Source organism: Oncorhynchus mykiss, chromosome 22 (assembly GCF_057628025.1).
Source record: "Oncorhynchus mykiss isolate SJ-2025 chromosome 22, ASM5762802v1, whole genome shotgun sequence".
Lineage (NCBI taxonomy): Eukaryota > Metazoa > Chordata > Actinopteri > Salmoniformes > Salmonidae > Oncorhynchus > Oncorhynchus mykiss.
Window position 1 is genome coordinate 17,007,710 of NC_143043.1, and position 17,699 is coordinate 17,025,408.

General features: G+C 44.1%; 2 protein-coding genes across 8 annotated transcripts in view; both read right to left on the reverse strand.

Moving 5' to 3' along the window:
- LOC110501448 (mitogen-activated protein kinase kinase kinase 20) overlaps positions 1-6,016 on the reverse strand; it is a 48,025-nt gene extending 42,009 nt beyond the window's left edge. The window contains exon 1 of one of the 2 annotated variants that reach the window (XM_090215605.1): positions 5,768-5,999. In XM_090215605.1, coding sequence (XP_090071731.1) covers positions 5,768-5,995 — 228 coding nt within the window. In that variant the 5' untranslated portion in view covers positions 5,996-5,999. Of the gene's footprint in view, positions 1-5,767 lie in introns of both variants that reach the window. The other variant, XM_021579019.3, reaches the window with a different exon arrangement.
- A 252-nt stretch (positions 6,017-6,268) lies between these two features.
- LOC110501447 (rap guanine nucleotide exchange factor 4) overlaps positions 6,269-17,699 on the reverse strand; it is a 52,754-nt gene continuing 41,323 nt past the window's right edge. For all 6 annotated transcript variants that reach the window (XM_036958806.2, XM_036958807.2, XM_036958809.2 and 3 more), the window contains 18 exons: positions 17,377-17,523; positions 15,564-15,685; positions 14,477-14,562; positions 13,943-14,021; positions 13,526-13,676; positions 13,176-13,264; positions 13,052-13,082; positions 12,870-12,948; positions 12,564-12,710; positions 10,945-11,042; positions 10,502-10,627; positions 10,098-10,276; positions 8,667-8,757; positions 8,450-8,500; positions 8,130-8,217; positions 7,540-7,604; positions 7,279-7,333; positions 6,269-7,181 (listed from right to left, as the gene is read on the reverse strand). In XM_036958806.2, coding sequence (XP_036814701.2) covers positions 7,054-7,181; positions 7,279-7,333; positions 7,540-7,604; positions 8,130-8,217; positions 8,450-8,500; positions 8,667-8,757; positions 10,098-10,276; positions 10,502-10,627; positions 10,945-11,042; positions 12,564-12,710; positions 12,870-12,948; positions 13,052-13,082; positions 13,176-13,264; positions 13,526-13,676; positions 13,943-14,021; positions 14,477-14,562; positions 15,564-15,685; positions 17,377-17,523 — 1,812 coding nt within the window. In that variant the 3' untranslated portion in view covers positions 6,269-7,053. The remainder of the gene's footprint in view (positions 7,182-7,278; positions 7,334-7,539; positions 7,605-8,129; positions 8,218-8,449; positions 8,501-8,666; positions 8,758-10,097; positions 10,277-10,501; positions 10,628-10,944; positions 11,043-12,563; positions 12,711-12,869; positions 12,949-13,051; positions 13,083-13,175; positions 13,265-13,525; positions 13,677-13,942; positions 14,022-14,476; positions 14,563-15,563; positions 15,686-17,376; positions 17,524-17,699) is intronic.

The following is a 17,699-nucleotide window of genomic DNA, read 5'->3' on the forward strand; positions in this document are numbered from 1 at the left end:
TACCTCATCTGCTTTACCCATCTATATCATCCCTGTGTTGGATGTCATTACTGTAAATATTGATATAGGTTTAACTCAGCTACATCAGCAAACACTGTAAGTGTCCCATCAGGAAGTCCTAACTTCAGCTCCAGGGAAGCTGCAGTGTTTAAACTCTACCATCTTGATTACGTACGTAATCAAAATGACTCCTGGGATGTGTAGTCAATAATTCAGCCAGGGCAAAACGGCACTAAGGATGAAACAAAACTTGATCAGCTGAAGTTCGGGACAGTGATCCTACACTGAATAGGCTACCGTGTATCAAGTACATTGTATGGTGGACAAAATGTTGGAGGGTCAAGATTGTCCTCTTCACTCCCCTCAAATTCTCCACCAACCTAAGATAATGCATTTGATTCAAGAAAAATGTAATACGCAATTTCTGGCATAAACCGCTATAATTACTAATATTACTAGCTCATGCTAGTATAGATACTGGTGCACCCAAGAGGACCGAACTGGTTACAACTACTGTGCTCTGTTTGGAGAGATCACCATATCAAGGGAAACAGTGGGTGGGCTACTGTATGGGAAGGGACCATTGCTCATTGGTGTTTATGCTGCTGCACGCACCACACCCAAAATACGTATAAGCTACCCACTGAGCAAAAACTGGTTGAAACGTTGTTTCCACGTCAGTTCAAGAAGAAAATGTAATGTGAGGATGTTGAAACAACGTGGAACATTTATTGGATTTGCAAAAAGTAATCGACGTCGGGGAAATGTAACTTTGTTCAGTGACATTGGCGACATGTCATTGATTTCGTGTTGAATTCACGTCAGTTGACGACTCAACCAAAGGTAAATCAAAACTAGTTGTTGAAATGACGTCTGTGGCCAGTACGTAGTGCAAGGCTGGGATTCATTCCAACCTGCCACAGCAATGTTTACGCAGTGTCTTTCCAATAATCATCCTGTCCCCACACACCTCTAATTCTGAAAGCTAAAGCAAACCTGCGAGGGGAGTCGCCCTGGTAGTAGTTTTTTATACAGTACCCAAGACCAGTCTGAGTTAATTTGACCATGGGAAAAAAAGACCTAAGGAAATGTAGGTTATTTAAACTCAGCCTAAAAAGAAATGTCCCTTTTTCAGGACCCTGTCTTTCAAAGATAATTTGTAAAAATCCAAATAACTTCACAGATCTTCATTGTAAAGGGTTTAAACACTGTTTCCCATGCTTGTTCAATGAACCATAAACAATTAATGAACATGCACCTGTTTAACGGTCGTTAAGACACTAACAACTTACAGTTGTAGGCAATTAAGGTCACAGTTATGAAAACTTAGGACACTAAAGAGGCCTTTCTACTGACTCTGAAAAACACCAAAAGAAAGATGCGCAGGGTCCCTGCTCATCTGCGTGAACGTGCCTTAGGCATGCTGCAAGGAGGCATGAGGACTGCAGATGTGGCCAGGGCAATAAATTGCAATGTCAGTACTGTGAGACGCCTAAGACAGTGCTACAGGGAGACAGGACGGACAGCTGATCGTCCTTGCAGTGGCAGACCACGTGTAACAACACCTGCACAGGATCGGTACATCCGAACATCACACCTGCGGGACAGGTACAGGATGGCAACAACAACTGCCCGAGTTACACCAGGAATGCACAATTCCTCCATCAGTGCTCAGACTGTCCGCAATAGGCTGAGAGAGGCTGGACTGAGGGCTTGTAGGCCTGTTGTAAGGCAGGTCCTCACCAGATATCACCGGCAACAACGTTGCCTATGGGCACAAACCCACCGTCGCTGGCAAAAAGTGCTCTTCACTGACGAGTTGTGGTTTCATCTCACCAGGGGTGATGGTCGGATTTGTGTTTATAGTCGAAGGAATGAGGCCTGTACTCTGGAGTGGGCTAGATTTGGAGGTGGAGGGTCTTAGACCACTGCGCCACCCGGGAGGCCCCCTTTTATAAACATTTCATACAATTCTACATCATTTTACATGGAGACCTTAGTATAATCTGTTTTATTACCACACACATTACAGCCTGAGAATGGACAGAGAAATAGGCTGTGTTCATCTTATCATATTTACCCAATGTCAAATCAGTGTGTTTTGTTTGCAAGGAAACTGTCCCTGTTTGCAAATAATTAAATCTGAGGCATCATTATAAATGTGAATATGGTATCCAGGTATTTCACAACTTCTTTGGTTCACTTTTTATATTCAGATCCGCTTTATTTTTTTCAAAACCTAACCCTTTCCTGCAGTCGAATGACCTTAGCACCCTCTAGTGGCTTAATGGGTGGAATGTTATTAATATGTTTAATCATTTCATGATGCAAATAAATTTAGAAAATCAACGCTGAAAATCCGGTGTTTCTATATCAAACGGTTTTGTTATATTTCAGTTGTCTGATGTAGAGAAAACAGACGCCTCACATGTCCTCAACTGGCAGATTCATTACCCGCAAAACACCAGTCTCAACGTCAACAGTGAAGAGGCGACTCCGGGATGCTGGCCTTTTAGCCAGAGTTGCAAAGAAAAAGCCATCTCAGACTGACCAATAAAAAGAAAAGATTAAGATGGGCAAAAGAACAGACACTGGACAGAGGAACTCTGCCTAGAAGGCCTGCATCTTGGAGTCACCTCTTTGCTGTTGATGTTGAGACTGGTCTTTTGCGGGTACTATTTAATGAAGCTTCCAGTTAAGGACTTGTGAGGGGTCTGTTTCTCAAATTAGACACTCTAATGTACTTGTACTCTTGCTCAGTTGTGCACCGGGGCCTCCCACTCCTCTTTCTATTCTGGTTAGAGACAGTTTGCGCTGTTCTGTAAAGGGATTAGTACACAGCGTTGTACGGGATCATCAATTTCTTGGCAATTTCTCGCATGGAATAGCCTTCATTTCTCAGAACAAGAATAGACTGACAAGTTTCAGAAGAAAGTTATTTGTTTCTGGCCATTTTGAGTCTGTAATCGAACCCACAAATGCGGATGCTCCAGATACTCAACTAGTCTAAAGAAGGACAGTTTTATTGCTTCTTTAATCAGAACAACCATTTTCAGCTGTGCTAACATAATTGAAAAAGGGTTTTCCAATGATCAATTAGCCTTTTAATTAGCTTCCAGCTGTATTTCTGATCAATTTGATGTTACTTTAATTATAAGGGCACAAGGTGAGACCCAAATGCAGACACAGAAGGCAGGCAGCTGGTTGAGCTCTGATATTTATTATGACAAAATGGGTAGGCAAAAGGCAGGTCGGGTACAGGCGAGAGTTCATAAACCAGGTCAGAGTCCAAACAGTACAAGACGATTAGGCAGGCTCAAGGTCAGGGGCAGGTAGAGTGGTCAGGCAGGCGGACTCGGAGTCAGGACAGGCAAGGGTCAAAACCAGGAGCGCGAGAAATGAGAGACTGGGAAAGCAGGAGCTGGGAAACAAAACCACTGGATGACTTAACAAACAAGACAAATTGGCATAGAGAGACAGGAAACACAGGGATAAATACACTGGAGAAAATAAGCGACACCTGGAGGGGGTGGAGACAATCACAAGGACAGGTGAAACAGATCAGGGTGTGACAGTACCCCCCCTCTAGGGGCACCACCTGGCATCCTACCTGGGCGCATACCTGGTTGACCGGGGTGTCGGCAGTGGAAGTCGGTGATGAGGGCTGGATCCAGGATGTCTCTAGCGGGAACCCAGCACCTCTCCTCCAGGCTGTAACCTTCCCAGTCAACCAGGTACTGGAAACCCCTGCCCTGTGGTCGAAACACCCAGGACGCATCTCACTGTGTATGCCAGATGGTGGACAGGTGAAACAGATCAGGGCGTGACATTTAACGGACAAAAAATGTGCTTTTCTTTAAAAAACAAGGACATTTCTAAGTGACCCCAAACTTTTGAACAGTAGTGTATATAATGTGTAATATTGGGATGCAAACTCAAACATGTAATACATTTCAACTTTATGTCTGACATGGTACAGATGTTTTTTTAAGCCCATAAACATGTGTGTAAGGTGTATACTTTTGTTTCGAAGTAGATTTGTTTAAGACGACCAAGAGTGTGACCCTGATTTAGCCTACTGCAGTAAATTAAGCTAACAAGGGGTAGGCCTATTGTAATGAGTATGATCAGAGACAGACTGCTGGTTTCAAGCGCAGGGTGCAGCAGGTGTTTATTTAGTAAATGACCACAGGAGGAGGCAGGTAGCAGGGTCCAGGGACAGGCAGGTCATACACAGGAGGAGGCAGGTAGCAGGGTCCAGGGACAGGCAGGTCATACACAGGAGGAGGCAGGTAGCAGGGTCCAGGGACAGGCAGGTCATACACAGGGAATCCAAAAAGGGAACAGTACAGGCAGGGAAAAAAGGCTAATAATGTAGTCCGGGAGATCAGGCAATTAGGAAGATAACAGGAAAAGCAAAAGTAAAGGCAAGGACGTGAGGATAGCCAAAAACTATGATACACGAAGGGAACTAAAATGGAAATAAACAGAGCTCCAAATAGAATGTGTACAAAAACAAACAATACCTCACAATGATGGGGTGCAATGAACTGAACTAAATAGTGTGTGGACATGACATACAGGTGTGTGAACTGGTGATCAGAATTCAGGTGATTTGGGATCTGGAGAGTGAGCTGCTTTCACGGGATCTAGGTGTTTGAGAGTGTGAGCTGGAAAGTGGGCTGGAAAGTGAGCTGCGTTTAGGGGATCTATGTGTTTGAGAGTGTGAGTTGGAAGCAGACGTTACACCTATGCTTTTTGCCATTTTCTTTAATATAAGAAAGGCTTATGGCAACCCTTCACTGACACAAAGATATAGCCATATTCGGTCTGTCAAGCAGGTAGGCTAATCTCTTATATCTTAAATAGGAAGAAATAGGCTCCAACATAAACCCCTCTTGTTGTTAGTAAAACGAAGATGGTTTAAATGAATGATGCCTACTCGAATTTGCCTAATTTCAGCACCATGAGCTGTCCATTTCAGATTGATTGTGCAGCGGCTGCCACTTCAAGTTTCAGCACCAAGTTGATTGAATCTGGCTTATTGTGAGGTCAATAACTCTAATAAATACATAATGAGCAAGTGTTCTGCAGCAGCATAAGACTCAGGAAGCAAGTACATTTTCTTAGAAATATGACTTGGCTCTGAGCTTCTCCAAGCACTTCGTATAGCCTATATAGCTATGGATCATTTGATTGAGACCACACTAAATAGCCTGTAGGCTTTTGATATTGTGTACCCATTAGAGAATCAGAGATGAGATGTGGTATCGGACAAATTAAATGACCCTACCATGGACTAGAGTTAAAAAAAATACTAAAAGGTTGCCCTGACTGAAATGAAAAAGCATGACCCTCCCCCATTTTCTGTCAGGTCCCCATTATGTACATTTAGAACCATCCCTAATGTGTGACTAGTCAAATCTGGGTTTTATTGAATTGAGCCCTTAATTGTGTCAAATATAATTTAGCAAGATAAAGACACTTCAGCAGCTAAGGATTAACATAGGGCTTTTGAGGAAAGACAGCCCATTTCCTCGATGACACCCATGTTGCGCATAACTAAGCACTTTTACGCACGAGACCAAGCGTTTGCCAAAAACAGACAACTGTAAAATAAAGATAGAAATCATAAGATTTAGGTTATTGGTCTTGTACGTGATGTTTACATCACGCATTAATGATTATTACAGCTTTCAAAAAAATGATGTAATTGAAAACATCTCATAGGCTAGGCTACAATGAAACATAATGCGATATTACCTACCTTTGACTTTTCCAACAAATAAAACTGGCAATCACAGTCTGACAGATCCAAGGTGTAGCGTAACTTCTGTAGGTAAACATATAACCAAATATAGTACTGTAAAGACCCCACTTTCGGAACCCGAGCGTGACGTCTATGATTTCCCCATACGGTGAATTCTAGAGTTACCCAACTTCCTTGACCCGGGCTACCGAACGCTGTAACACACAAGAGAGAAGGTCCCAACATATTTCGAGTACTTTCACACAAATTCTGATGACAACAGCTCCACTCCATGGACAAAATCTGTACACCCCAAACGATATTAGCACCACACAGTCGTAGCAGCTATCTTATAACACCCAAAACCTGCAGTTTTAGGGAATTTAATTCGTTTTCCTAACCTCAAAAGACTACTATGGCAGCATTTGAAATGTTATCCAGGCTACTCTAAATATGTCATCAGCTCAAAATTAGTTGTTATAAAAAAAAGAATCAATGGACAATCAAATGGACAGCATCTTCAGCAGATACATCTAATCCGTTTTTAATATTTACAGAATAAACATGGGGGGAAAAAATCTTGCTGACAATAGTTACCTCACAGATTGTTATAGAGGAATGTGCTCACATATATCCAGCCCAACATCTCAAATCATTGCATGCTGAGGTCATAATAAATAGAGGAATACATTGTACAAGGTGTAATAAAAAGCCACAAACTAAAATATGTATAAATATAATCTGATTTACAAAAAAAAGATATGAAACCACAACTGAATATCAGGATTTGCAATTGATGAGGTCAGGGAGTGAAATAAGAGCCAATGTTTCCATTCGGAAAACGTTTCCTAACTAACATCAACCCAACATAGATTTGTGCAACAATCTAATGGATGACTATTTCCAAAAGATCCTTTGCTTTATACATTGTGTCCTTTTCATGGGGCAGGTGACTTCAAAGTATCAAATAGACCTTCAGGGACATAAGAATGAGATGAATTTGAATATGCTGTGAAACTTAAACCAGGCTGCCTGCCCGTTGTTTACAACAAATAATGTAAACAATACACTTAAGGAAACAAAGAAGCATAGATGATACTGACATTTGAAATACAGTTGAAGGTGGAGCTGATGAACTCTGTAGCATCTAAAATGATACTTGACTATACATGTAATAATGTGACGTTCCATGTAGCAGAGTGGGTATGTGTGTGTACTGGTATAACATACTGTATAAAGCAAGCTTCTTTTTGGCAGTAGAGCAGCCGCATGTGACATGTGTCTGTCCAGTGTCCAGGGAGAATTCAGGTTCTGCGAGGCTCCAGTCTATGGGAGAGCTGAGAGAGTGTTCTCTGGTTGTCAATAACAGTCAGCTGGCGCACGTAGCTCCGCACGTCCGGGTGGTTCTTACTGGTCTGCGACGGCTCTGCACCTGAGAGAGGACGAGGAAAACCCACTTTTATTAAAACAACGTCCTGTTGGAAGCCAGTCAAGTGAAGACTACACAGAAGAACCGTATGTTGACTTACCGAATGGTAGACTTCTGCAGTATCTCACAATCCTCACTGTATTAGCGATCATTCGCTGGAAGAAAAAAAACAACACAACTAGATGTTATCATTGTGAATTTACACAAATAGAGAGTCACACACTATAGGTAAGCGGCCAGTAATTTATTGGGTAAAACACCAACGTTTTGGCATCACTGTGCCTTCTTCAAGGTACCATTAAGACTGTAGACTTCCAATGTAAAATCATGTACAAATATATATCATCTTGGAGGGCCTTACCATTTTCTCAAAATTGACCAAACTGTCAATGAACGTCTTGTTTCCATCATGAGTGAATGTCATGTCTGAAAAGATAATTGCAATATGATTACACACATAGAGAGAGCATATTTAGCCTGGCAGGTAGGAGCATTGGGCCAGTAACCGAGAGGTTGCTGGATCGAATCCCAGAGCTGACAAGCTAAAAATCTGATGTTCCACCCCTGGACAAGGCCATTAACCCCCTGTTCCCCGGGCGCCGTGGATGTCGATTTAAGGCAGCCCTCCGCAACTCTCTGATTCAGAGGGGTTAAATGTAGAAGACGTATTTCAGTTGAATGTATTCAGTTGTACAACTGACTAGGTACCCCCCTTTCCCAATTCCTAGGAGTGGAATTGAACAGAGCAAACAATATAGAAGCTACTGTAGTTACACTGTGTCGCAGGTCGACACCAAAACAAAAGGTCAAAAGTCGCCGATCAAAACTTCTTCACACAAAGAGGCAGTAAAGATAAGCCTCTCAATAGTCAATCAATGGGTGAGATAATGTGTAAACAACATGGAGGGTCATGAAGACAGTGGAGAGAGAGCTGTGTTGTGTTGCACTGACCTTTGATCAGCAGCGGCATGAAGGGAATGATGGGTGGGTCCAGCTTGGCCACAGTGAGCCGGTACGCCCGATGGTTCCTGGACGGGTCCTGTGGAAACACTCACACTGTTCTGAGATCTGCCATAACCATGTTAAGTGGGCACAGCACAGTCACAGCCAAAGGTGGTGCTGCTCAATCCATACATTGCTCGATGACAAATGACCATGCAAGAAAGTTTCAATTCAATATTTGAATAAAGAGAAGCTATAGAAAGCAAGGCTAGAGACTATGTGAGTGGATGAATAGTTGATATGGGGCTAAAATGGTTCATGCTACTCACCATTAAGCTTTCAAATTCATTGTAAAATTTCTTGAATTTGCTGGGTAGTTTCTGTCAACACAAATAACAGGGAAGGTTAACAGACAGTTGAAATCTCCATATTCTTGGGCAGGGGCTAAACACAGGTGAGTGTTGTTGGACAGACAGATAGACAGTGAGGGACGGACGGACGGACGGACAGACGGACCGACAGACAGACAGACAGACAGAGACCCACCTCCCAGGTCTGACTCAGTCTGCTCACGGCTGGGTTGCTCATGCCCATGATGATAGCGAAGAAGGAGTTGAGGTTCTTATACTCCTTACAGCTGTCACAGAGAGAAAATAGTCCAATGATTAATCAGGATCATGTTACATGTGACTAATGTAAGTCACCATAGGGGTCTGGAGAGGAAACACATGGTACACGTACGTTCAGCCATTTACACATTTGTTCGTCTTGACATATAGACCTTCCCCTTAGGGATGGATTGGGAGGGTTGCCGGACTGTACTCTACAGCTAAGTGTGTGTGTGTGTGTGTTATTTCAGCTCCACTGTACACGTTGGGTTGCTTTCCCATCAGCGTCGGGTCAATGTGAAATTCTACCTGCTACACAAAGCGTGTTGTTTTGAGAGTGGAGAGGGGCAGAGGGAAGAACATCTTTATTTTTTTGTTCCCCAACTGTACTGTACTGTACCACATTCATCCATTATGCGGAAGTAGAATCGCTTTGGTCCAGTTTTTCACAAGTACTCCTTAAATTGTCGCTAGTGGTTGGACTAAATTACCCTCTAATTGCACTAGTTGCTTTTTGTTTACATTGTGAACATAGTCAGTGAGTACATTTACATGCACACTAATGAGTCGATTATAACTGATTATGGCAATATGGCGAGTATGGCATTAGTCATGTAAACACCTTACTCTGCATACGCCGATTAAAACAACTGGTTTCCTGAGAAATCTTTTGAATTATTAGGACATATGAAGGCCTTAATCCGAGTTACAGCGGTGTATTAGATCTGCGACTGTCGTAACACTAGCAGCGCGTGTTTCCTTCTTCTGCGCGAGTGAAGTGATTTCGGGAAAAATGAAAAGTATGCATCTTAAAAATAGTTTTCCCGTGCAACTTTTATACGTCCGAAATCCCAAAAATAACACGGTGGCTGTGGTAGAACGCATAATAGAACATTTATTTTGATTTGCAATTTTCTGCATTTATCAAAGTCCCATCAGGTAGCCTGTTTTCAGATGTGTCCGTGTAAACAGGATTATTAGGGACATCGTTCTTCTTGCAAAGCATGTGAATGTTTAAATCAAAATATTATATTTAACTGACTATTTAACTGACTATTTCTCATTATTTCAATTCACAAGATATAATGAACGTGCGTGTCAGCCATCAAGAATTGAAACTCAGCCATGCTTGAGCTTGGACGGTGCCATTGGACGTGACGCAACGCAAGCACAACAAGGGCAGTAGAGCAGCTTTCATTTCTTTTCAGAGGAATCATTTCCTCAATGGCTGACGCCCCCGATGGCTGTAGAATAGCAGGGCCACGTGTGTGTATGTATGTGTGCGCCAACGTGCATTCGTGCGTGCGTGCGTGCATGAGATAGAGAGAGAGGGCGACAGGACCACTGGGACAAGGCAAGGGCCACTTACTGGGCAGCGATCTTGATGAACTTCTTGAGCATCTGAACGCGCTTGCTGAGCTGAGCACACAGACAGATCTCTGTGATCACCCACAGCTGGATCTCATTGAACCTCCTGAGGAACAGGTCCATGTTGGCTGTGGTCTTCTTGAAGTTCTGCCTCCCAAACGTATGGTAGATCAGCTCATGCTGTAGAACAGGGCAAGAGAGGAGGTCAATTACCGTGTCCCTGATAGTTTCCATAATAATGTATCAATATATTGGTCGAAGAGTTCATCGCTAGGAGCCCCAAATGGCTCCCTATTCCCCATAGGGCTCTGGCTGAAAGTAGTGCACTATATCGGGAATAGGGTGCCATTTAGGACGCATTCGTAGACTCAAGTAATTCCTCATTCCCTCAGTGGTCTGACACACCTCGTGTACACAGTGGAAGAGTTCCCAGTCGTAGACAGTCATCTGGTAGGCCAGGTCTTTCGAGCTCATTAACTCAAAGCTGCCCATGGAGCCAGTGGAGGGCCCTTCCTGCTCTGGCAAGGGTGTCTGAAATATAGCGCACACTTAATATACAGTATAATTTACATGTGTCTGTATATCATCCTTCATCATACATTTAACACTCATGTGAAATACAGGACCGTTTTGATGGATACAATGGCAGTTCTACAACTATAACAAGTCGAAATTCAACAGTAGCCTCGGGCCAGTGAACATATGTCTGTTGATTTAAAACAAAATATTACGTGAGCGAAATACATGAGAAGTAACAGCTGCAAGAGATGTACAGCTTGTAGGGGAACCTCTGGGAATCAGTCGGGTCAGTCTGAATGTGTTTTTTTTCCTGAGGGGCATTTACACACCAATGAATCCAGTTGATCCCTGGGGCAGACAAACAGACGGCCGTTGATGCTGAGTGTAGAGAAGACTGAAATATCGTTGGGCTTCAGCACCACTTTATCTGAAGGAAAACAACAAACAAGAGACGGCATGAGACCAAGAGCTCCTGTAAATGTGTACATATTTAATTATTACTCAATGTTTTTGATAACATTGAGTCTTTGTCACATATATCTGGTAGTTTTCACCCACAAATTTGCAGATTGACAGGCAGGTCAACTCTTTTTGGCTTTGCTACTGTAGCTAGCAAGTTAGTTGGCTAATGTTTTTGATGATTCCTTTTTTGTTTTGTTTATTCATCTGGACACAGCTACCAGCTTCTTTTGTTTCACCTGGCTGCTGGTTCCTGATCTTTTGAAAACATAATTTGAGGAGAACGGGAGATGCAGTAGAGGAATGCAGTGCTGCGGGTTCGTAAGGAGGACGACTGGCTACTACTCTGAACTGTGTGTGGTGAGCTTCCTGGTGCCCAGAGCTCCTGAGGCTACGCAGACTGAAGGAGGAGAAGTTCCAGTGGCGTCACAACTCAAGCTTGTTCCCAGAGTAGCCCTCTACAGGATCGTCACCAGACTTCTTCATCAACCATCTCTCTGACCAACTTCCTCTGATCACACCATGAACTGTCCCACTCCATCTATGGCCTCTATTGGTTGACCTAGCTAGACTCTTATAGGCTACTCAGGATGATGTATTGCTTGTTTGTTTGTTTTTTACTTTTGAAGCGCTTTCAGATTTCTTTCTGTTATGAAAAGCGCTATAGAAGTTCAATAAATTATTATTATTATCATATCAAAACATAAACATATTATTATGTTCAAAAGTCACACAACAAGGGCAAGGTGCTAAAGATGCCCCCCGGTATTGCCCCCCAGTATTTGACTTATCCCTAATCCCAGGAGTAGATACGGTTACACTGCTACAGGGTTTAACTTGCTACGGTTGCCATGGAGCTCAGTCATCCTTGAACTTCATCATCAAAGAAAGTGGTCAAGAAGACTCTGAAGAGGTTGCATTATGTTTGCATTAGAACTGGCAATCATGCATTGAATATGACAGAACGGGGCATCCTTACTCCTCTGAATCCTCAGCAGAGAATTGTGCCCAGATTCTTAGCAGCGAAAACAAATGCCAGTAAATAACTAGATTAATGGGCAATATGATTAGGGTCTCAGAGACCATGGAGCAGCTGTGCCTCTGGCCTTACTTGGTACGGGGAAAGAGCAGATCAAACATGGGCCAGAGAGAGAGGTGGATAAGTACGACCTGGCAGAGACACTGGAACATCCATCCAGCAAGTACCAGACAATGGCAGCAACAAGCGGGTGTAGAATCTTATGAGTTGAAGCAAGAACAGCAATATTGCCCCAAGCTTTTCTCCATGCAGCTCTCCTGCAGGTCACGGTACTATCTTGAGCATATACCGGGTAATTGAAACAGAATAATCCAGCACCAAAAGCCAATCATTTCCCAGTAAATCAGCCCTTGATTAATGAGCATCATAGCATCTGCAAATATCTATGCGTGGAAAGACTGTGTGGCGTCCACCGTCGTTTGATTAGCATGTGGCTGTGGCCCTTCTCACCTCCGGCCGAACTGAGGTTGACCAGGAGGAGGTCCTCCGCTGACCCCAGCTTGTCGGCCACTGCGCTGATGACCTCTCTGACTGAGGCGGCCACGGTGACCCGGATGGTGGTGTAGGTGTGGTCGCTGCAGTACACTTTGAACAGGACTGCATGGGGACAGAGCACAACTCAGGGTCATTAACATGAAGGAATGGGGGCTGGGAAGACAAAGGCTCATACTACTACACTGTGCTTTTCTATAGATGTATAGCTCTCTTCTACCTCATATCCTGCATGATTTCACACATACACTAAGCCCCACTTACTCTCATCATTACTCTTGATGGCCTGTCGTTTCTGCAGCTTCTCATCCCCCATGCTGAACTGCCGCAACAGGACTTTGTGCTGAAACAGGACAGACAGAAATGTATGTATAGCACGGGTTGACAATGAAAACAAAAGCACAGAATACGACTACAGTGCTCGGGGTCACAGCTGGGTCACATACCTTTTGTGGAGAGGATCTGGCATCGTCAGAGCTGAAAGGGTAAAGAAAGTGAGATTACACCATGCTTAAGCCCGGGACACTAAAGACAAGTGCACGCAGTAACAATACATTTACACACACTTACCTGTTTTTAACTAGCTTCTCTAACTCTGGGAGTTGATCTTTCAGAGCAGGAATCACACTGGCATCCTCAGATACAGACACAAAGAACTCCTGTAACACATGACACACTCAGAATGAGGAGAGGTTCAAAATGTGCCCAAACTCATTTGGATTATCAGATGACGATCACTAATACTCTACAATTCACAGCAAGCCGTATCTTTTTAAACAACAAGCTGAATTCAGTACGCAAGAAAAAAGGGTGAGGAAGACAAGGCCAAAATGGCGCCCTATTCCCTTTGGGCTAGGGCTCTGGTCAAAAGTAGTTCACGACATAGGGAATAGAGTGCCATTTGGGACGCATGCACTGACCTCTAGGAAGGCTAGTGAGGCATCCTCCTCCTGAAGGTGATCTCCATGTACTGAGGCCCACTGGAGCACCAGCCTGATCACCCTCCTCTTGTTGTTCAAAGTGTAGTCCAGACGCTCCTGTTCTGAGCCCTGGGACGCCTCAGCGTGGTAGGTGCAGTGACGTTAAGGACAGAAACACATAGGAGCTACAGCTTGACTCCCATTTACTCCAGGATTGATTCAGGATCAGTTTAGCCATTTAAGTCACAACTAATGTGATTATTTGGACATGGGGGACCTGATCCTAGATCCTGATTCGGATCCTACTCTTGGATGCCTAATACATACAAGATGCATAAGGGATACTGATACACATTAGTAGAAATCCACACAAAAACATATACGCTCATATGCTATTTTCAGTGACTGAAAGGATATTGGGCCATGAGCACCGGGCACAACTGGCTGTTAGGGATGAAGACGCAGTGCATGAGCACAAAGTCGTCCAGAGCTGGGTCTGTGCAGAGCGAGAGTGCGAGAAAGAGCCAGAGCGAGAGACCGAGAGAGAATGAAGCACCTGTGATGTCAGATGAAACGACGCCCGGCCAGCATGCTGACAGTATTATAGGCCTGATCACACATGGCTCTGTCACCGTGGACGGCTGAGGCATGAAAGCAGCCAGGAGAGTCCACACAACCAAGCGTAATTAGATAAGCACTGTTGTGCGCTGCTAATTATAGACATGAACAAACAGGTCAGCAGCAGCAGCACGGAGGATGGATGCTCTCTCTCTGAGGGTACAGAGGAGACAATCTAAACACGACAGCCATGACGAACACAACACATCCATCTACAGTACATTAGTCAATATCACATAGGGTTGAAATAATGTTAATTTGGTCCCTACACTGAAATACAACGGTGCACAGTGGTCAGAGATGTTATTGGAGGGACAGAGTGCACTACTGTACCTGATTCGTTGAGGTGAGAGTCCAGTCGCATCATTTCCAGGAAGTGCTCCAAAATCTTCTCTGGTGCCCCTGACATCACAGTGTATCTGGAATGGCAGTGTCAATCAATCACCTAATAAATTAAACAAGACAGGTTCTTGCTAGTTCTCACTACTGTTCCTATTCCATCCACACTTCACTGAGCTGTGTGATCTGAATACCTGCCTGTGATTACTACATTAGATAATAATCCAAACTACAGTCAAAAGAGGTCCTGACCCCTGGTTAAGATTATAAGGGGCTGGCTGGGGGAGAGAGGGTGTGGAAGCCTCTCCATAGGTAAACAGAAGGAGAGACCACCACTTGACCTTAAGAATCAACACAGTGCACAGCCAGGCCTGTTGTGATTGGTTAGTTAAGGGGAGACAGATAACAAGAGTGTGTTCCCCAAAGAGCACCCTATTCTTCCATAGGGCCCTGGTAGAAAACAAAATAGTGCACTATATAGCGAATAGGGTGGAATTTGGGACAGAATGTGTGGCAGGCACTCCATGGGGGAAGGAGAGGTGCTTGACACCCTCACACTCTTCATATGTGACTGGCACTGTAGTTGATTAGAGGCCAACCCTGGCAGAGTGATTGTAACCCGCGCGGCCTGCCTTCTCCCCGGGAGCACATCTCTCAGTCATTACCATTAATGTGTCTCTCTCCATTACTGCAGCCGCGGTCACTGGCAGCAAGCTCCATTAGGTCTAGTCTACTAGATAACACACGTCTGCAGCCTCGCAGACACAGCCTTGGCTTACCCTAGAACTGATGCCCAGTCTCTAGCTCCACGCCCTTTAGCAGAGAGTAACTCACAAACTCACCCACTTCTTCCACTCACAAATCTCTTCAAGAGAGTATATAATTCACAAACCACACCCCCCTAACTGTGCCTGCAAGAGAGTTTCTCCTCCTCTTTTCTGAAGGGAGTGAGGTTAGTGTATCTTACACACCTACAGCCCCCTTTAACTTCCTATTTAAATCTAACTCTATTGAACAGGGGTGCTAGAGTAAGTGGTTTAGATGAAAAGGTGATTCAGACAGAGTTAGCTCAGTAGGCTACTTGTAGTGGGAGGGGGTGGTGGTGGTGCCGTGGGTAGAGGTCTGGATGCTGCTGGGGCTCTTCTCCAGGACCAGAACATCCTGATCATGTTCCTTCAGACGCACCGTGTTGGCCTCCACGTCCTGGACACACACACACACACACACAGGCACAAATTCATCATTATATCATCAGAAATGTGTTCCGTTTCAAGAAGCTTGTTGCTCCTAGACGTTTCCACTTCTCAATAACAGCACTTACCGGGGAAGCTCTAGCAGGGCAGAAATTTGACAAACTGACTTGATGGAAAGGTGGCATCCTAGGACGGTGCCACGTTGAAAGTCACAGAGTTCTTCAGTAAGGCCATTCTACTGCCAATGTTTGTCTATGGGGATTGCATGGCTGTGTGCTTGATTTTTAACACCTGTCAGCAACAGGTGTGGCTGAAAAAGCTGAATCCACTAATTTGAAGTGGCGTCCATATACTTTTGTAGATGTATGTATGTATGTATGTATGTATATATATATACAGTATATATACATATGCACACACATTGGAAAGTTTATAAGGTACACCATTCTGTTTATTAGGGACACCACCCAGACAGTCATCGAGGCATTCAGTTATTGTTCGATTAAACGTTATAATGGGCAAAACGAGTGACCAAAGCGACTTCGCGGTGTGATCGTCAGTGCCATGAGCACCGGTTATAGTATCTCAGAAAGGGCCAGCCTCCTGGGCTGTTCATGCAATACAGGGTTTCCCGAGAATGGTGTGACAAACTAAATAAATCCAGACGGCGGTGAAAACAGCCCATTGTTGAGTGGTCGAAGGAGAATGTCAAGGTAACAGGCGGGCCACAAACAGGCAAATAACTGTGGACTACAACAGTGGTGTGCAGAACGGCATCTCGGAACGCTGTTCTGGAGGAAAAAAAGGGGTCCGACCTGGTACTAAATGGGTGTACCTAATAAACTGGTGTGTATGTACAGTGTTTATATATACTCTATATTATAATAATATATCAGTAATATAGTACAAGGAAATCCTGTAGAATAGGCCAACAGTACACACATCATGCAGCCAAAATAATATGGGGGGGAGGGGGGGGGGGTAGTTGATATATTTATCTGACTTAAATATGACCCCTGGTTGAGGCCAGACTACATCATCCCATCAGGACTATGGTACTGTATGCCTGGTGGATTAGTATGCTAGTACTGACAGAGAGACTGGGAGGTCAGCAGTTTGACTGAGGTATCATCCCAAATGGCACCCTATTTCCTATGTAGTGCGCTACTTTTGACCAGGGCCCATAGGGCTCTATTCAAAAGTAGGGCACTATATAGGGAATAGGGTGCCATTTGGGACACAACCCGTGTCTGGCCTAGCAGCCCATCAGGCCAGAGCCAACGGGAGATTTACAGAGGATTGAGTGAGCCTATTACAGAGAGCCTGCCACTGTGGATCACACAGATAACCATCATCCATCCATCCGCTTTTCAATAGACACAATCAAGACCCTGATTCCCTATCAAAGTCTGATGCAGGCTGCACGTGGGCCAGGCTAACAATAGGCAGTGGAGGGAGAACGTAGAGAGACAAGAGACTAGCAGCTGATAGTTTGGCCTTTGGGTTTATACTGTACCTTTTCTACAGACATCTGTCGACATTGAACCACAAAGTTGATAGTAGAATACCCTTTAATGTTGGCATCATTGTGCAATGCTGAACCTCAACCAATAGAGGGAGACTATACCATTGAAAAAGGATAGTGGGACTTCACTGAGCAGAGGTGGAGGAGGGCCATGTTAACTTCCCCAGATAACTCACTCTGAGGATCCGGTTGAAGTCCTCCTTGTCCACACGTAGGAAGTGGCAGTTATCCTCTCGTAGAACAATGGAGGCGGCACGGGGGGCATCGTTGACCAGAGCAAGCTTCCCAAAGTCGTCTCCCTCATGCAGCGTGCAAACAACCCCCTTTGTGAAACAAGCAAACAAAGAATGTATGTGTGAAGCAGGGCAAATGAGATGAGTGAGAGCATGTACAGCATCTTACACACTCATATATTCTATAATAAGCTATGGTGATGAGCTGTACTGATCAAATGGGGATCAATTGTATGAGATGAAAAATTCAAATAATATAATTTTAC